The 21,425-nt window shown below is 40.8% G+C and overlaps 1 protein-coding gene across 4 annotated transcripts; it reads left to right on the top strand.

Annotated features, from left to right (window-relative positions):
- Nucleotides 1-2,262: 2,262 nt before the first annotated feature.
- LOC123046717 (ubiquitin) lies at nt 2,263-5,062 on the top strand. Of its 4 annotated transcripts, none has more exons than XR_006422570.1 (4): nt 2,263-2,416; nt 2,839-3,696; nt 4,514-4,577; nt 4,819-5,062. XR_006422570.1 is itself a non-coding variant. In XM_044470140.1 (4 exons), the coding sequence occupies exons 1-4, from the start codon at nt 2,314-2,316 to the stop codon at nt 4,820-4,822; spliced, it is 303 nt and encodes a 100-aa protein (XP_044326075.1). In that variant the 5' UTR covers nt 2,263-2,313; the 3' UTR covers nt 4,823-5,062. The 4 variants fall into 4 exon arrangements, 1 of the variants encoding a protein (XP_044326075.1); XM_044470140.1 differs by having other exon boundaries at nt 2,839-2,970; XR_006422571.1 differs by lacking the exon at nt 4,514-4,577.
- Nucleotides 5,063-21,425: the final 16,363 nt, after the last annotated feature.

Below are 21,425 nucleotides of genomic sequence, written 5' to 3'. Positions count from 1 at the left end.
TTTTTTGAAAAATACATGAAGAATATTTAAATTATATGTATATTTTGGAATGCTTGAGTACTTTCTTAGAAGTACGAGCTTTTCAAATTACTCAATATGTTCCTTTTTATTCCACATACAAGATTTTTTCGAAGTCAAACTTTGTAGAGTTTGACCAAATTTATATGAAAAATATCAACATCCAAATACTAAATTTATATAATTTGAAAATTATTTGCATGATGCATCTATGGATACTGATTTGGTATCTTTAATGTTGATATTTTTCAACGCATGGTCAAACTTTATAAAGTTTGACTTTAGATTAATCTTGTACGCGGAGTAAAAAACACAGTAAATGAAAACCTTTTTAAAATATGTGGACACAACTTTTAAAAATAAAAAAGTTTAGAAGTACATGAATATTTAATATTTGATATGTGCAAGGTTTTTTATAACAAACAAATACTTTTAATTATTTTATTTTTAAATTATTAAGTATATTATATATTATTTTAGCCGAAATAACTAATTCAGGGGCACCACTTTCAAAGGTTATCATAAAACTTCCCTGGTAGCTAGCGCAACTTGTTATCACAAGACAATTTTGCTGGGGGGTTTTCTGGTCGCAAAAAAAAGGGAAGTTGTCGTATTGCTTTTTTCATGAGATCAAAATTCAAAACAAAATATCTTGTCAATCAAGCGTCTTTTGGGTAGACCCCTTTCTCATTTTTCTTGGCTGTTTTTTACGGCTTTGTTTCTTTTTATTACTCTTCTATTTTTTGCAATTTACGGCATGTTCTTTTGTTTTTGTTTATTTTCTCGGTTTATGCTCGGATTTCATTTTTTTTCTTCAGATGTTCTCTTGTTTTTGTTGTTCTTATTTTAATTTTGTTCTATTTTTGTAGTAGACATGAACATATTCCAAGTATGCGATAATTTTTTTCCAAATACATGAGTAACATATTTCTATTATATGATGAAAAAGATTCAACATATGATGCATATTTTCATATACACGGTGACCATTTTTCAAATACATGATCACATTTTTCCAACAACAATATATTTATTTATTAATCCTTAAAAATGTTTTAGTGAAAAAATGAATGGATAAATAAATAATGTAGTACTAATTAGTTAAAAAGTGTACAAATATAAGATTGAATGGGTATATGGAACGTACTTACATACTTAGGCATTCAATGCCATATAGTATGAGTTTCCATAGCTCACAAGGCTATCATGCCCTTCTTAACAAAGAAGTTCTAACTCACACCAATTTTATTTTATTTTTTGCGGAAAAACTTTCAATCTATTCATCTTCAATCATGGCAGTACAACGAACACCAGAAATAAAAATTACATCTAGATCCGTAGACCACCTAGCGTTGACTACAAGCACTGAAGCGAGCCGAAGGCGCGCCGCCGTCATCGCCCCTCCATCGTCGGAGTCAGGCACAACTTGTTGTAGTAAACGGTCATTGTTAAATGCAGTAAACGGAAACTAAACACATAAGTAATATGTCAACTTTTTTTGCTGTGATTCTTTTTCGTTGTAAAAAAGAGCGTCTATTAGTCAGTTGCCCGAAGAAAGTTCAGGTTTCAGTTGATTCCTCCCCAGCGTCTTCTCCTTCCTCCCTCTTCTCCTGCACCTTCGTCTTCCTGTCACCGCCATCGACCCGCCCTTCGGCACCGGCATCGTCCCCCATGACTTGCCGTTGGCTTCACTGCCTTGCCACCTGTCATGCCCATGCCGCCTCGGCCATCCCTCTAAATGCCCCTTCTCCAGAGCCCCCCCCCCCCCCCTCTCCTTTTTGGCACCGCATCATACCCGCATCCCGTTAAGCTCCACCTCACTGTGGCTGTGATGTTGCGATCAACCGCATCATCCATGTCGTTCTGCGTGGTGCTTTTTGCGCCTCGCACGGAATCGATTGTTGCCTGAAAATCGAAAGAATAGCAAATGTGGAAAAAAATTGCAAGACTTTTTTTTTTGAGATTTTGTTAATTGCAAGACTAAAATCACTAAATGGCCTTGTGGGCCATTTGTTCTGAATGGACCCGTTCAACAACTGTCCAGGTTTTTATATGGGACAGTATTGCAGCCGGCCAGAAGCCCAGCCACCGCAGCCCCGACCGAGTCGCGATCTTCTTGGCGGCCACGCCTCCCGTTTCCACTTTTGCAAGCTAGGGTTCTGAGGCTTTCCGTAGCGACCCCGTTGCCTCCCTCGGCTTCCTGCCTATATAAGGACACCACGCATGCAGCGGTGGATACCAACACCAAGCACAACCCGGCGAGAGGAGAGCGAGAGCCATCAAGGACACGGCAAGATGCAGATCTTCGTGAAGACGCTGACCGGGAAGACCATCACGCTGGAGGTGGAGTCCTCGGACACCATCGACAACGTCAAGGCCAAAATCCAGGACAAGGAAGGTACATATATGTGAACGAATCACTACCCCACCTCTTCCGTCTAGTCGCCGGCTGATCGTACGTCTTCAGCAGCGTTGCATGGATCTTGCATAGTGTTTAGTTACTTTAAAACCCGCCTAGTGTGTCTCTTGTTTTGATTTTACCATGCGCACCTCTTTAATTAGTTCATAGCTAGCATCCTCCATGTTGTCTTGTTCAATCACGGTCTGAAACAGAGCAGGTCGACGTGTGTGATGTGTCTCTTTGAGCTAGATAAAGACTTTTCTACTTATCCGAGGTTAGATAGGTTTGGATCGGCTTGTTGCTTCTTGTGCGCTAACCTGTGGTAGGCGTAGGACGTACATAGACCAGATTGGTTTATCATCTCTCTCTGGATGTACTCCAGGGACGTACTAATTGTGGAAGTTTCTGTTTTTCTGTAGGTATCCCGCCCGACCAGCAGCGCCTCATCTTTGCAGGCAAGCAGCTAGAGGATGGCCGCACTCTCGCCGACTACAACATCCAAAAGGAGTCGACGCTTCACCTGGTGCTGCGCCTCCGAGGAGGCAGCAGAGGTGGATGTTGGCGCCCCCTCCTCGCAGTGCCGCTCTTCTTCTTCTACCTCGAGCTGCCTCGCACAACTCTCTCTTCTCTCTTCTATGATTTTTCTCAAGAACACCTGAACGCACACTACACACACACATACACCAAGGAACAGACCATCCGCTAGCTTTGCCGAGAGGCTCCGTCCTTGGTGAATACAGTGGCTACATGTTTCTGCTCTGGCCCTCACGGCCTCCTCTTCTTTCATTAACTCAGAGTGCAACATATCATATAATTTTTTTCCTATACACAGGGGACTCAACCCACGCACGCACTAGCCAGCCACATCTCCGGGAAACTAATCCCAGTACGCACGTTCACCTCCACCTCGTGGAGTCGCTCGATGCTGCCGGGTCATCCGAAAATCAAGGAAATATTTCCTTGATTTTCTGCATGGCATATTTCCTATCATTTCACAACCTCCAACCGTCCACTACCATGCACCGGATGACTGAATCACTCAGTCCATGCGGATCAACTATCCTATCTTTTAGCTAGCTCACCAACTAACCTATGCATGCAGCTAACGACTAACTCAGCCATGCACCGGCTAATACTCACACAATGTGTACAAATGCACGTGCACTAAGTCACATGTCAAGATTATTCCAACAGTGGATACCCCGAGAACCTTGAGCCCAACCGTACCTCCGCATCCTTGCTCAAAAGTACAATGAAAACAAACTGGTCTGCCGCAGGTATGCACTCCAAGTAACAGAACCTTTTCTGTTAGTACCATTATGGTTGTTGTTTTTCTCCTGTTTCATGGATCGGCGATCTCGGACTCGGAGATTGTAGAACTATAGATATATGTGTTGTGTTGTTTAATAGAGGCGATTATGCTTTTCGTTACATCTTGGTGAAACGTAGATTTGAATTGCCAAACAGAGGTTGATCGATCTCACCTTCAATCTATCATCTCCTTTCTTTGCTTTGCAGTCATAGTTTCAAACTGAACAGCGTCTTTGGTTTGCTTGCGATAATGGCTGATTTCTGTGAATAATGGAATTACCTAGATGGTTGATATGCAGATGATTAATTAAGATGTGCATAGTACTCCCTCGAAACTGTAAAAGCTTTGACAGAGTTGTCACCAAGGTTTTGGTTACCGAATGAGGCAACTTTACCGAGGGGGACGGGTAAACGTGGTTACCACGGTTACCGGGAAATACCGAGAAATACGTTTTATAGTTGAATTTTAAATTCAAATAAATGAATGAACGAACATTCGAACCAGAGACCTGTCAAAACGTGAACTAGGTTGCTACGAACACGTTAGAATCAACTCTCATGGCATTAATTAGATCCTATGCACTTTACTACAAATGGAGCATTTAAATTTAAAATTTTCAAAAAGATGGTATTTTTTGCTCGGTATGAGGATTTATCAAGGGGCACGGAAATATGCGGTAACCATGGGAAATCTTAAAATTTCGACGGTAACCAAAACCCAATGCTTAAATTGAAGTCACTGATTAATTATTAGACTTGTCTCAAATAGTCACTGCCTTGTAGGTGCTATGCACGCCTACCCGCCAGGGCCACCAACTGCCGTAAGAAGTGTGGCCATAACAATCAGGTGAGGAAACCTTATTTCCCCGTGTTATTGAAGTGCTTTACCCCTTTACACAGAGGCGAACATATATATTGTTTGGTCTTAATCTTTTGAGCGATATGTCACCATTGCATGCTTAGAATTGTTCTTGGTTACTATTGTCAGCTTTGTATAATGTTGTTGTGCAAAATAATTACATATAGATGATAACTTAAACTGAACTACTTTTGTTCCTAGTAATAATTTTTCTTACCTTCTCTTTCAGCTAAGGGAAAAGAAGAGGTTTATGTCCAAGTTTGCCAATGCTTCCTAAACGTTGGAAATGATGATGAATCAACCGTCTAGTGCCATATATTGGAGTTTAAGTTCTGTCCCTAGTTTGAAGTCATGTTGGATTTTGCTGAATCGTCTAGTGTCGTCATATATAGTGGAGTCTAAGATTTGTCCAGTTGATAGTCCTGTTGGATTTTGAACCTATGTATGCTTTGGAATAAATTATCTATCAAATATGTCTCTGGGTTGCAGGCTCAACCCCTCCATCCATGTTTGGCGCTCCACTTGTGTGGACGTTTATCCTTATTTTCGCCCTCACCTGATTAGAGTGCCCATCTAATATTAAGTACGACAAATATCATTGAACCGTGCCGACGAAAATTTATAACTAATCTAGTTGAGCTTGACATGAGGGCCGGCCCACGGGAGCTACATCATACACCTATTTCATACACCATCACTCCATCTCTTTTAAATTGTATTTTCTTCAAAATGCATGAAAATTCTTTTTAAAAAACATGAATATTGTTTTGAATCACCCTTTTTCAAAATTACAAACAATTTTTAACATTTTAAAACAAGATGTTTTTTAAAATCCATAAACATTATTTTAATACATAAAACTATACAAACATTTTTCAAAAGGCATGAACACATTTTAAATTACACAACCATTTCTTAAACGCACCTGCACTTTCTATCATGCTCATTTCTACTTCAAACATATTTTTGTGGGTCCAGGAAAATAACCCCCATGCTCAATTTCTTTCCCTAACCCTCTCTTCCTTTCCTTCAAAATTCTCTTTATTTCCTAAAGAGATAAAGAGAGAAATTAAAGGAAAGGGAGAGAGGGCAGTAGTGCACAGCCCATCCGGCCTATCAAGGCCAGTCGCACCCACTCCTAATCCCCAAAACCTACGCGGCGACTATTCACGCGCACACCAATCCACGGGATCGAACCTGCCCCTACGGGGAAAACACATGCCGCGCCAACCAATACACCATAGTCCCTTTCCTGAGAAGAACTAGGGCGCGTAGTACTTGATGCTATTCGAGCCGTTTTCTTCGGGATTTTTTTCTTTTATTTTGTTTCTTCTCCTTTTTACTCATTTTTTTCATTTCGTTTTTATTTGATTATTATGTTATTTTTTTGCATTATTCTATTTTTTTGGTTTTCCTTTTTCTTCTCCATCTTTTGTTTGGTTTTGTCTTTTCTTCTCTATTTTTTATTTTTTATTTTTTATTTTCTTATATGTTTGTTTTCATTTTCACTCTACATTTTCGTACATGTCAAAAACATTTTTCGTAACAAGTGATCACATTTTTTGTATACACGATAAACATTGTCCCAACGCTATTTCAACATTTTTCGAATACCTATTCAACATTTTAATAGTTATTCAACATTTTTAATACTTACTAGCAAATATGCCCGTGCGTTGTAACGGAAGACAAAAAAATATGGCGAGTGATACGCGCCGGTGCACCGGCCGAAATTTGGGCCGGTCGCACCAACAACGTCCGATTAAACACCAGGCAGCCACACGATTAACTCTCCTTCCTCTGTCAGATGTCCTTTTCTTTCAGGAAAAAAAAGCTTCCATCGCGCTGCCATGGACTGGTGACACGCCTGGCCTCGAAGCACCGCCCGGCCGTCTCGCCTGTTGCTGCCCTCACCGCCGGTCGTCGTCGTTCCTACAGGTCGCCGTCGTCGCCGTTACCGGTGGTAGCAAAAACGCTCGCCAGATGTAACTTTTGTAGTCGCCGGTTGTAGCAAAAACACCATCCGTCACTACCAAATGAAGAAGTCGATGTAGAAATGTAGCAAGTTCCAGCAAAAAATAAATCTGGTTCCAGCAAAAGAATCACATCAGCGGCGAGGCACGTCCGGTTTCAGCATAAATCACAGGAACAAAATCAAAAGAAAGTAGATGTAGCAAAAAAAGTAGCATGTTCCAGCAAAACATAAAGCTGGTTCCAGCAAAAAATCGTCTGCGCTGAGAAGGCGCATCCTGTTCCAGCACCGATGAACGCCGGTTCCAGCAATTTTTGTGGCTGTTGTAGCATCGTTGATGCCTGGTTCCAGCAAAAACTTCACCACACCAAAAATCACCGCCTCGTCGCAGCACCGGGCTCAGCCGGTTCCAGCATCCTCCGCCACGTTTTCCAGCATTTCGCCACCATGGTTGCAGCACCCGTCGGCGTGGTCACTGCTGGAAGTTGCATCTTCCAGCATCTATCTCTCTGATGCTTCCATCATCTGAGCACCGTGGATCCAACATCTGCAGTCCACGGTTGCAGCACCCCCTTGTCCCGCGTGATCACAGTGCCCATGGTGGGCAGCGCCATGCTCGGCCGGTTGCGGCATCGCTGGACGCCATCTCCAGCACCACCAGTGGACACCGTCTCCAGCTCTAGTGGACGCCCCCGTCTCCAGCACTTGCTCCGCCACGCCGCCCCAAGGCCACCACCACGCAGTGGTTAGCAGCACCGCACCCCGTCGAAGCCATGAGCATGGAGAAGGTGGAGGCCATGTCCTCCCCCTGCCCTTGAGCAATGACGGGTGAGAGCTGATTTGAGATCCATGGGGAAAAGGAGGGGAGGTGGGAAATGAATGGACAGGAAGGCTCGTAAGGGGATAAGGAAAGGAACAACAGCGGTGTGTGGGCCTGTTTTGACGCGTGGAAGGACGTACCGCGTGACGTGGAGATGGAGACCGGTCGAGCGTTTGTGCCGGCACGCCGATTACAAATATTTTCCAAAAAATTTATGGCTAACCAAATAAGTATGAGTCAGTATCCTGATATATGAGCGTCGCGATGTCCACGTGATTACAATGCATTCGACGTGGTAAATCCCAAGGCTATGAGTTTGCCAGTGCATGCCACACTTGTCATTATGTTGCGCAAAGGAATGTTTAAAACTTTAAAAGCAAATCTCGTTGACCACGAACTACTCCCAACGCGAAGACATATAAAGACTTTTGAAAAACTAATTAAATCCTAAACATAAAATACTTTTGAATCAGTGAACAGTTTTTCGAATCGACAAACATTTTCTTTTGAAATTTTTTATTTTCTCAAAAAAAATCATGATTATTAGTTTTGTTTACAAAAAATTAAATGCGTGAACCAGTTTCGAATTCATTAACATTTTTTGACTCAACAAACATTTTTTGAGTCGATGGAATTTTCTAAAAAATTGGGGAACAAATTTTAAAAAACAAATATTCATTTTTATTTTTGTGAACATTTTCTGAAATGTCATGGACATTTTTTTTCAGATTCCTGAATATGTTTTCAATACACGGTCATTTTTTTCAAAATCATGAACTTGACTTTATTTCGCAACCATTTTTTCCAAATTGTGACTTTTGAAAAACTAATTAAATCCTAGACATAAAATACCTTTGAATCAGTGAACAGTTTTCTGAATCGACAAACATTTTCTTTTTAAATTTTTTATTTTCTAAAAAAAATCATGAACACTAGTTTTGTTTACAAAAAAATTAAATGCATGAACCGGTTTCGAATTCAATAACAGTTTTTGACTCAACAAAAAAATTGAGTCGATGAACTTTTTAAAAAAGTGGGGAACCAATTTTTAAAACAAATATTTATTTTTATTTTTGTGAACATTTTCTAAAATGTCATGGACATTTTTTTCAGATTCCCGAATGTGTTTTCAATACACGGTCATTTTTTCAAAATCATGAACATGACTTTATTTCCCAACCATTTTTTCCAAATTGTGATTTTTTTTCTATAATTTTGCGAACATTTTTGCAAAACCACCAACATTTTTTGAATCTGTAAAATTTTTATGATTTTCTAAACATTTTTTGTATTCACATTTTTTTATGATTTCTCAAACATTGTTTTTTGAAAAGTCGCAACTTTAGAATATAAAAATCCCGAATTAATTTAAAGAATAAAGAAGAAAGAAAACAGAATGAGAAAAGAAAAGACAAAAAAGTAAAATGAAAAAAAAGGGGAGTGAAGCCCGCACATGGGTAGGACATGCGTGAGAATAGAAAGATAAAAAAGATGTGGAAGCTGGCGATCAAACCACGATCTCGTCGCTAGCGGAGTGATCGCCCAACCACTCTGCTGCCCGTTGTTCTGTGACTTCTACTCGTCGCGGCCCTATAAAATAACCAAGGGGGCGGCGAATTTTGTCCGAAAAATTGAATCGTTTTCACATTTACGGGTGGCATTGGTGGGTAATTTGGACGACCAGAAAGCCAATTTGCTTTATTATTAGGTAAAGATTCAACATTTTCAAATACTTTTTCAACATTTTTCATATACTTGTTCAACATTCTTTAATACCTATTTCAACATTTTTCATATACCTATTCTAGTTTTTTCTTTTTTTAATACCTATTTCAACATTTTTCATATAGTTGTTCAATATTTTTAGTACCTATTTCAACATTTTTCATATACCTATTCTTTTCTGGTTTTTCTTTTTTTTCATCCTACATTTTCTTATATACTTGTTCAACATTTTTCAAATACTTGTTCAACATTTTTTCAATACTTGTTCAACATTTTTTATATACATGATCAACATTTTTTTCAAATATTTGTTCAACATTGTTTTCAAATACTTGTTCAACTTTTTTTTGAAATACGTTTTCAATATTTTTTTCAAATACCTATTTCAACTTTTTTCATATACCTATTCAACATTTTTATGTACATGGTAAACATTTTTCCAAATACTTGTTCAAAATGTTTCCAGATACATGTTCAACACTTTTCAAATATTTTTTGAATAGTGCTTTTGTAATATATATTTGGAATATCTTAAAGTATAAACAAAAATAAAAAATAAAGCAAAAAATGAAAACAAAAAACATGAACAAAAATGAAACCAAAATCAGGCAGGTGTTTCCGCGTGCGTGTGCCGGCCCAGCTGGCGTTCCATTCAGCGAGGGGTCGCTCTCCTCTCATTGAATGCGAGAAGATTCGAGAAATAGGGGTGCCCCGAAACCTATAATCTTAGTGTTCTCTTTGGGCTCGTCTCTCCCTCGCACTGTTCAATCGCCGCCACATAGACACGAAGCCCGCACATACAGCGCATGCGCCCTGCTCCTCCTCGTGCCACACACCACCGGCCATCTCAAACGGCGACCATCGGCCAGCCCTGCGTCGCCGGAGTACTTCGTGGTTCCTCCGCAGCCTTGCCTCCTCGTCCTGCCGTGACCACAGCACCCTGGTCGATTCCTATGATTTGCATATTATCGTGCTATTTACGTAGAATTATTCGGGGTATGTTTTCAACAAAAAAAATTTCCACGCGGTCAAAGTTAGACAAGATTTGTACCTAAATTATCATGTTTGTGGTTTATATATTATCATACTATTTATATAGAAGATATCACAGGGGAAGTGTATGGATGAACCCAGGTACATATGAACCCGTTTAGAAAAACACATTTCTAAATGCTAAAAAAAATCTGAAAAAGGTTGCACGGGTACGTCTTATTGCGTACATGAAGTTCACGGAAAAATAACTTTTTTATGGCCCGTGCAAAAAGACAAAAAATTATGTCGTGAAACACTATTTAAAAGCACTAAAATTTGTCTTTTTGCGGAGACAAAACAAAAAGATTTTTTTCCACAAAATTTTGTGCCGCACGCACACGTTTGTGAACATGTATGCATGATATGTTCTTTTGAATTTTTTGACATTTTAAAACGTGCTTAAAATGCTATTTTTAAAAAAAAGTGGGTGCATATGCCCATGCGTGCAGGGGGTGCCCTCTCATATCATGGGTGCGTCTTCAACAACTTTTTCCTCATGTAAAAGTTATTGTGGTGTTTGTACCTAAATTATCAGGTCAGCGGTGTGTATATTACCATGCCATTTTGCACATAAGTTACTGAAGGTACATTGTTAACAACATTTTTCCACGGGTCAAAGTTATCACGATGTTTATGCATAAGCTATCTAGTCTGCAGTGCGTACATTACCATGCTCTTTATACAAAAGTTACAGTTTGTATTCAACAATTATTTTTCACCGGGCAAAAAGTTGCCATGGAGTTTGTATGTGGGTTATCAACTTTATTATGCATATACTGCCATTTTACTTGCACAGAAGTTACCAGTTTTTCAACAATTTTTCCTCGGGTCTAAAGCTACCGTGACATTTGTACGTGAGTTATCAACTCTGTTATGCGTATATTACCATGCTATTTACATAGAAGTTACCAAGGGCTATGTCTTTTAAAACTTTTCCCCCATGTCAAAAGTTACCGCGACATTTGTACAAGAGTCATCAGCTCTGTTGTATGTACATTACCATACTATTTACGCGAAAGTTATCGGGATATGTTTCAATAATGTTTTTCTCTGCGAACCAAGCTGTTGTTGGATGGTTAGAGGGACAGTTGTATCCTCAGCCCACCAGGGTTCAAGTCCTGGTGCTCGCATTAATCCTGGATTTATTTCAGGATTTCCGGCGATGCTCTTTCAGTGGGAGGAGACGTTCCCATCGACGACGAGGCGCCTACGGTGATTTCGTAAATCTCAAGATGATATGTTGGCTCAGTCTCTCGAAGGTGCTCATAGGGGTAGGGTGTGCATGTGTCATTCATAGGGGTGAGTGTATGCACATATGTATGAGCGTCTGCGTCTGTATTGTGTCAAAAAAAAACTCTGGTTCAAAAATACCATGATGTTTGTACCTAAATTATCAGGGATACAATGCGTAAAATTATCATGCTATTTACATGAAAGTTACTATGGATATATTTCAACAACTTTTCTCTCTAGAAACAAAAAATATCACGATGTTTGCCATGTAAGCTATCATGTCAAATAACATGACGTTTACATAATAAGCCTACTAAAAAGTATAGATGAATGGTCAATGGTCAAAATAGTAGGTTGTTCTTGTCATTGAACTAGAATGAAAGTGTAGAACACCAGCACAATGTTGGCTCATCCGATTCTATCATTAGAGCAGATGAAAAGCTTTCTATACTAGTATGAGACATGTGATATATTATCTCGATTTTCTTTCAACCATGCAACAACAAAGCATAGTCCGCTATTGCTGCAGCTCACATTGGTGGAACCAAATAGGGGTCGGGCGTTGCTCCGGTATGAGATTATGTGGGAACGACATCCCGCGCTATCCGAAGTTGTGGCAAGGAACTGGGCGAGGAGCAATCCTGCCGGCGACCTCGCGGCGGTCCGAGTGGCTCTGCATGAAATGTTGAAGGAGCTCCGGGCATGGAGTAAGGAGCACTTTGGCCAGGTGACACAAGAAATTGAGAAATTACGAGAGGAGTTGGCTGATCTACAGCTTAGGGATGCCGACCGTGCTGAGATCCGCCAGAAAATGTTTCAACTGGATGAACTTTTGTATCGTAAAGAGATGATGTGGCTTCAACCGTCACAGATTACGTGGCTGAAGGAGGGTGAACGCAACACTGCGTACTTGCATCGGAGGGCTGTTTGGCGCTCACGAAGGAACTTTATTCAGAAGCTACGACGACGGGATGGTACTTGGTGCTCATCCCCTTCTGACATGGAACGAATGGCGACATCATACTTCAAGGAAGTTTACACCAAGGATCCAACCTTATCCCCGGACAGTGTGCTGGAAGGAGTTCTGCCGAAGGTGTCTGTAGCTATGAACGACAGGTTGTGCGCCCCTTTTTCTGAGGAGGAGGTGTCGGATGCTCTTTTTCAAATAGGACCGTTGAAAGCACCTGGAACGGATGGATTTCCAGCAAGGTTTTTCCAGTGTAACTGGTTAGTGTTAAAATCTCAAATTATTGCAGCGGTGTTAGAATTTTTTGTCTCTGGTATTTTGCCTGAAGGTGTTAATGACACGGCAATCGTCCTTATACCGAAAGTTCCTCACCCCAAAGAGCTCAAGGACTTTAGGCCGATCAGTCTTTGCAATGTTATTTATAAAATTGTGTCAAAATGCATGGTTAACCGGCTTAGGCCGCTGCTCTCAGAGTTGATATCGGAGAACCAAAGTGCTTTTATCCCGGGCCGGCTTATCTCGGATAATTCTATCATTGCCTTTGATTGAGTTCATCACATACAAAATCTGAAGGGAAACAGTAATGCTCCATGTGCGTACAAGCTGGATTTGTCGAAGGTCTATGATCGTGTTGATTGGGACTTCTTGGAGAAGGCGTTAAACAAATAGGGGTTCTCAAATCAATGGATTTCTTGGATTATGTCATGCGTGAGATCAATACGATATTCTGTCAAGATTAATGGGAAGTTGTTGGAGGTTTTTACATCTTCGAGAGGACTTCGACAAGGTGGCCCATTGTCTCCTTTCTTATTTCTCTTTGTTGCTGATGCTCTTTCTGCTCTCCTGTCAAAAACAGTGTATGAAGGAAGCTTGATAGGAGTGACCATCTACCGTGGTGCACCGGTGATTTCTCACCAGTTATTTGCGGATGATACCTTGTTTTTTTTGAAGCTTCTGGCCAGCAAGCGGACATTGTTAAAGGTTTGTTGAACACTTATTCCTCGGCGACGGGTCAACTTATTAATCCCGAGAAGTGTTCCATCCTTTTTTCTGGAAACTGTAATGTGTCAGTGGTGGAGGAAATCAATAATATCTTGGAGGTGCAGCAACAAGTGTTTGAACCAAAATACCTCGGTTTGCCGGTACCTGAAGGTAGAGTGCACAAGGGCGAGTTTGAGACCCTTTAGGACAGGCTAAGGAAAAGGCTAATTGATTGGAGTGAACAATATGTCTCTGTTGGGAACAAGGAGATCCTCATCAAGGTCGTGGCACAAGCAATCCCAACATACGTTATGAGTGTGTTCCGACTTCCTGCTTTGGTGTGTGATGATCTTACAAATATGATGAGGCAGTATTAGTGGGGGGTGGAGAACGGGAAGAGGAAGATGGCATGGCTTAGCTGGGAGAAGATGATGCTTCCGAAGGCTATGGGAGGTATGTGTTTTCGTGATATGAGGGCCTTTAATCAAGCTTTGTTGGCCAAGTAGGCTTGGCGTCTCCTGGACTGCCCGGACAACTTGTGTGCTCGTTTGTTGAAGGCTAAATACTACCCAAGGGGGAATTTATTAGACACGGCATTCTCTGCTAGTTCTTCGGCGGTGTGGAAATGTATTATTCACGGACTTGATCTTGTGAAGAAAGGCATTATTTGGCGAGTAGGTAATGGTACTCTAACTAAAACATGGAGAGACGCTTGGATCCCTAGAGGACATAATTTTCGGCCAGTAACTCCCAAGGGGAATTGTCGATACAATTCGGTGGCTGACTTCTTGGATGAGCATGGTGCATGGAATGTGCAGCGGCTCAGGGAACACTTTTGGGACTTGGATGTGTGGGAGATTTTGAAGATTCGCACATCTCCTAGGAATGAGCAGGATTTCATTGTGTGGTTCCCTGAAAAAAGTTGACAGTTTACAATTGTAGTGCTTACCATCTCGCAACGGATGTTCAGTATTCGGTACATTTGAGTTCTTCCAGTGGCAACTCCTCCGGACGGAGGCCTATCTGGCAGCATATTTGGAGTTCTCAAGTTCCGTTGAAAATGAAGATTATGGCTTGGAAGGCTGTTTCGGGTGCCCTTGCTACAAATGAGTGCAAGAAATATAGACACATCTCAATTAGAGATGGATGTCCGTTATGTGGGAGAGAGAAGGAGACGAGCTTCCATGCTCTTGTATCATGTGATCATGCGAGCAGAATTTGGACACACATGAGGCTGGTATGACGTCTTCCTAGCAATGATGTCTTACATGACACAGGACATGACTGGTTGTTAAATGTTTTTGCAAACTGCGATGATCAAATGAGAGATTGCACGATCATGCTGATATGGCGAATTTGGTCTTTGCACTCAGACCTCACTCATGGTAAAGAGGTTCCCCCGTTGTCGGCGACATCAGACTACCTCCAGAGTTACATGAATTCCCTCAACCTATGTGGCAGATTTTCAACAGAAGAAATTCTTAAGGGGAAGATGCCGACAGTACAGGAGGCTCCACAAGTGGTTCCAAGGGCGGGCGCCCCTTTGGCTTGGCCGTGGCCATCGGCCGAATTCGCCGCCCTCTCGGTGGACGGTGCTTTCATGCAGGATGACGGGTCTGCTGCGGCGGGTATGATTCTTCAGCATCATGATGGGAGTGCAATATTTGCAGCATACAGGTGTATATTCAATTGCAACGACGCGTTGGAAGCGGAACTGCATGCGATCATGCAAGGCATGGCTTTGGCCGTGCAGCATTGTTCCATGCCAATTGTTGTGCAGTCAGACTCTGCATCGGCGTTGGCTGCATTGACTGAGGAGAGTTTAACCTGGTCAGCATATGGACACTTGGTGAAGGAGATCAAGCATCATATGGAGACTCGGGAGTTTGTTCCATCAAAAATCAAGCGTGAGCAAAATAGGGTAGCACATCAGTTGGCTTTGTATAGTCGTACGGAATTCACTACTGCTGTATGGATAAGAAGAAGCCCTTCTTGTATCGAGAATTTGGTGCCTCTTGATTGTAACCCTATGCACATGGAATAAAACTCTCTTTCTATCGCCAAAAACAACAACAAAACAAATGCGAGATGGTCAGTGCGGACTTCAGATGGAACGAGGTCGTGTCGTATAAAGCCACCAAGTGAACTGGGCTGTGACTCTTGCCAAGCGAACCAGACTGTCACTCTTGCCAGGGTGCAGAAAATCCGGTTCAGCGATTAGAACGTGGGTGTGCACGGAGGGAAAAGAAAATTGGAGGGCAACGAGGGCGAACGGGGAAGTGACTGATCTCTATCGAATGGTAGGCGAGTCGTTCGTATTTGTAGCGAAAGTTCAGTGATTCACCGATTAAATTTGTCGTTAAGCAACTACACACTAGAGAATTCAAGAAGAAGATAAGAAAAAAAAACTTTTTATATGCAGTTGAAAAAGGTTGAAAGCAATTTCCCATTTGTTTAGAAACAACCAGCGATATGCTGAGTTGGTTTGTGTGTCTCTTGTTCATGCTAGGGTTCCTGTAGGTGGGCTGGGCCACGTGCGGGGCTAAGTTGGATCCGGATCTCTTGCAAAAGATCGATTGTTCGGTCATTAGATTTCTCGTGTAGTTAAATAATTTATTTCCACCCTTAAAAAAGTTAAATAATTTATTTCCGTAATACAAACTTCTTAAATTTCATGAATTCTTTTTCAAAACATGTGAATACAACTTTTTAAAAATGATGAATATTCATTTCTTGATATGTGCATTTTTTTTGTAACAAACAAATATTTTTACATCTTTTACAACTAAATTAGTAATAAATATAAATATATTATTTTAACTGAAATCAATAGTTAAGGGACACCACTTGCAAAGGCTATGACCAGACCTCTCTGATAGCGAACGCCACTTTGTTGTCACCACAGTTTTGGTGGAATTTGTTTCCCCACAAGAAGATGGGAAGCCCTTGTAGCATGTTTTTTCGTGAGATCTAAAGTGAAAACAGATATATCTTATCAATCAGATACCCAAAATACAAACTATTTTCGCCGTTGTGTCCTCTCATTGATATTTGAAATAGATTCCAGATTGATAGGTTTCGATGAAATTTTAATCCAGACATAATTTGTACTCCAAAAAATAATAAACGTGCTTCCCGCGACAATATAGGTGTACCTCACACTCTAACATAGGTTTTTTTGGGATCCATGCTCTAACATACTAGGTGTGTTGCGTGTTATCTGACTCACAGCTCTCATAAAACGCTGCGGATTCTCTACCTTGCCATGGGCAAGGTAGAGAGCTACAGTACCCTGCCTTTGCCCCACACCCGTTGGATCAAGGGGGTCGGTCCAGATGGGGCGAAACGTTGTAGCACGCGCACTGTTCATGGTATTGTTTGACGGGCACTGTTCACGGTGCTGTCTGACGGGCATTGTTTGAATACTGTTCACGCTACTGTAGCACGGGTACTGTTCCATCAAATCTGATTGGTTCGTTCGTGATCCAACAGACGAAAGAGGGGGAAAGGCAGGGTTACTGTAGCTCTCTACCTTGCCCACGGCAAGGTAGAAAATCCGCAGCCTCGTAAAATAGGTGGGCAAACACCGAGGCGTTTTTCCAGTTTTCTAGGCTGTTCTACGGTTTGGTTTCCTTTTATTATTTTTCTGTTTTTTCCTGATTCAGGTCAAGTTCTTCGGTTTTTGTTTAGTTCTTTTGGTTTATGCTCGGATTTTGTTCTTCTCTTCAATTTTTCAGTTTTCCTTTTCCTTTTTGTGTTGTTCTTCCCATTTTTATTTTGTTCTCTTTTTATACACATGATATTTTCTGAAAATACACAGTGAGAATTCTAATATATATGATAAAACATTTTTTAAATACACGGCGAAGATATTTTTAATATATGAGGAACATTTTTCCAAGACACGATTAATATGTTCATATACATGGTGACCTTTTTCAAATACACCACTAGTAAAAAAAGGGTCAAATGTGAAGCACAATAGTGCCGGTTTGAATTTCAGCCGGCACTAATGTGTACATTAGTGCCGGTTCGTGGCGGCGATCAATAGCACCGGTTCGTGGCGAACCTTTAGTACCGGTTCATGCCACGAACCGGTACTAAAGAGGCCGTGTCAGCCTGCGGTCGGGATATGGCCCCACCATCACCATTTAGTGCCGGTTCGTACCACGAACCGGTACTAATGAGGTTATGGCAAGCTGTTTTTAGTCCCACCTCGCTCCCCTAACAAGCCTTTTACCATCTTAAATATGTTATTTCTCAAACTATCATAAGCACTTGGTCTTCATTGAACTCTATGTGTAGAATTTGTGGCCGCAATATGAGTCTTCATCGGTTTATAAATCGTTGATGACTCATATTGACAATTCAGATTGTACACACAAAGATCATTGATGATCAAAGTATTTTTGATGTTATAAGATCATATTGACAATTTAGACTGTAGAGAAATATAAGATCATGATCTAAATGCTCTTATATTTTTTGCGTTCAGTATGCACCAACTGCTAGGCGGGAGGAGCTGTTTAGTATCAGTTCGTGGCGAACCTTTAGCACCGGTTCGTGCCACGAACTGGTACTAATGAGGTTGTGTCAGGTAAGGCTAGCTGGGGCCGCACGAGCACCTTTAGTACCGGTTCATGGATGAACCAGTACTACAGTTTCTTAGTAAGCTGTTTTTTAGTCCCACCTCGCGAAGAGAGAGAGACTAGGAGCGGTTTATAAGCCCTGAGTGCAGAGACGATGAAGAAGAGGCTCAATGCTCACGTTGCTTAGCTTCAAGCCTTCAGGAATATGGTAGACTGCACGGAGCTATGTGTAGTGCAGTTTACACTATTCCGAAAGGCTTGAAGCAAATTAACGAGCATTGCACCTTTTTTTTATTTTTAATAACTTATTACAACTCCGGACTTCTTCTGTTATGGCAAAAACTAATTGCACGTCGGCATTTCTTTTTTTTAAACTTTGGTTATAACTCCAGACTTTGACCATCAAGTTTTGCAGAAAAGAAAAAATAGCAGGAAAAAAACTATAGCTGAAAAGAAAAAAACTATATAAAATGACCGTGAAATTGAAAATCACTACAAAATGAACTCTGAAAATGTTGAATTTGGCAAACTAGATGAAAAACTACTCAGAAATAAATAGAAGAAAATAAATATAACAGAAAAGAAAAACTATACAAAAAACTACGCAGAAATAAATAGAAGAAAATAAAGCAGAAAAGAAAAAAACTATAAAAAAATTGGGGCGCTGCCCTGTGGGCCTGCTAGGCCACGGGTGTGCAATTACAGGCCTTAAAGGCCCAACAGACTCACAGGGCAGCGCGCAGAATTTAGGCCCACAAGCCTGCTATATAGAGGAGTTTAAAGAGGTAGCCGCGACTGGGTTTATAAACCAGTGCGGCTGCCCTTCGCTCGGTGAGGTGGGACTAAACTTTGGGGTGGCAGCGCGAGGCCTTTAGTACCGGTTGGTGGCTCCAACCGGTACTACAGATCACCCTTTAGTATCGGTTGGAGCCACCAACCGGTACTAAAGGCTGCTCTTCCCGCCTCTTGGCCTGGCCAAAGTTGGCCTTTAGTACCGGTTGGTGGCTCCAACCGGTACTAAAGGCCCATCCTATATATATAGCACTTACGAAAATTTCAGTTACATCTCCCCACTTTCGTCTCCAACCTCTCGACATCGCCGCGCGCCGCTCGATCCCGTCGTCGCCGCCCGTCGCCCGTCGTCCGTCGTCGTCGTCGCTGTCCCCGCCGCCGCCCGTCGTCGTCGTCGTCTCGCGCCGCCGCCCTGAACGCCGCCGCCGTCCGTCGTCATCGCCGCGGTCCCGTACGTCGTCTCTCGCACCCGCGCGCCGGCGCCCCCGCCCCGTACGCCGCCGCCCTTGCCCCGTACGCTGGCGCCCCCGCTCGTACGTACGGGGCGGCGGCGTACGGGGCGGCGTACACACACATACACACATATACACACACTACACACATACACACACACACACATTTTTTACTTATTTTCTGTTTTCTGTTTTCTGTTTTTTAGAAAATTTAATTAGATATTAATTAGCTAGGTATGTGAGATTTGAACTAGTTGAATAATTAATATAACTAGTTTATTTTTAGTAAGAAAATTGTCAAACTAGTTTATTTAGGTATATGAGATTTGAACTAGTTGAATAATTAATATAACTAGTTTATTTTTAGTAAGAAAATTGTCGTATCTGAGATTTGATTATCTAATTAAAATATTATAGTTAGATATATATATTTGAACTAATTTATTTTTAGTAAATGCTTAGTTGAACTAGTTGAATTAATATATAGAACTAGTTTATTTTTAGTAAATGCTTAGTTGAACTAGTTGAATTAATATATAGAACTAGTTTATTTTTAGTAAATGCTTAGTTGAACTAATTGAATTAATATAACTAGTTTATTTTTAGTAAATGCTTAGTTGAACTAACTGAATTAATATAACTAGTTTATTTTTAGTAAATGCTTAGTTGAATTAATAGAATTAGTAAGTAGTTGAATTAATAGAATTAGTAAGTGTTTAATGTTTCGCCTAATATGAACATAGGAAATGTCGTCTGACGACGGAAATTTTTTTGGTATGTGCACATACTGTGAAGACGAGCGCGGCCAGTGCGACAGAAATTTCCTTGTTGATGGTAGGCGATTCAGCATCAAGCTGGATGAGACTTTCGAATTCGATACAGTAAGTCACAATGACAAGTCTGTTTTTGTAATTAAGCATGACTTATATATGCTTCATTTGCCTGACTTACAATTTTTAATTTTCACTATTCTACTAGCGCATCCCATGCCATGCAAGAATTTTTGTCTTGGATAAGATAGGTTTCAAATATATGGAAACTATGGAGGTAAAGAGAGCTTACCTGAAAACTGAGCATGATGGTTATACTTTCAACGTCAAAGTATACAATGCACACACATACACCTATTTTGAATACAAAACTTGGCAAGCACTATGCAAGGCTTATGCATTTGAGCCTGGTATGGTTATCACCTTTGATATTCGTCCGGAAGATGATATTGAAGGTAATAGAGACATATGGGTCGATGTGCAGACGCCTCCAGTTCTACCATTATGTGAGATCTTCTCAAATATATTTTTGTCTTTGATATTGCTTATTTCAAAAGTAACTGACAACTAATTTCTATTGACAGCTTATCTCCATTCAACCAAACATGTCCGGCGCTTGGTAGATAGGACCTTCTACTGTCCCGGAGCTGAACTAAACTGCGAGGAGATAAGTCATTATGTTTCATGGCTTGAGGATCTTCATACTGTCAAGACAAATTTTTTTCCTGCACTTGGAAATGTTAATACTCAAAACGTGCGACCAATAGTGATGGTATTGAACTACGGTCACATCTATTTAGGAATGATGGTAAGATATTTACTATTTGTCCTCAGTGCATATTTTGCATACATATTTTTTTAAAACTTTCATTGCTGAGTATATTAATTAAGTAGTATACGATGTTCTTCAACAGGGACTCCCGATGACAGTTGTGCCTCAGGGGATCGAGACTAAAGGTCAGATGTCAATTGTTAGCTTAAGGCCAAGATATCCTGCATTGCACATGAATGCATTCAGGATTTCTAGAAGCGATGAATGCTTAATAGTGAAAGATTGGAGGAAAATTGTTAATGATCGCAGAGAAGTACTAGGGGGCAGCAATGAGAAGCGCAGCCCACAATTAGGAGACAGGTTCATCGGCATGCTCTAGTATGATCAATCAGGAGAGCTATACATATTCTATGCTATTTTACCAGAGAGAGAGTAGCTAGCATGAGTGATTTCGCTAGTTCTTCATGCTGCTCTTAATTAGTACTTGGCCTTTCATGTCCGTGTTCTTCGTTCTGAACTTAAGTGATTTGCTTTTGTGGTGTTATATATGAACGCTTATAATATCATGACAATCATGTTGAACTCGATGATTGGTTCTACTAGAAATTCTATTTATATATATATATATATATATATATATATATATATATATATATATATATATATGCATAACGTTTACAATGTGTAGTATCGTAAAATACCAGCAAACGAAAAAGAATTAAAATGGAAAC

Source organism: Triticum aestivum, chromosome 2B (genome assembly GCF_018294505.1).
Source record: "Triticum aestivum cultivar Chinese Spring chromosome 2B, IWGSC CS RefSeq v2.1, whole genome shotgun sequence".
NCBI classification, from domain to species: Eukaryota; Viridiplantae; Streptophyta; class Magnoliopsida; order Poales; family Poaceae; genus Triticum; species Triticum aestivum.
This window is presented reverse-complemented; position numbering and strand designations above follow the sequence as displayed.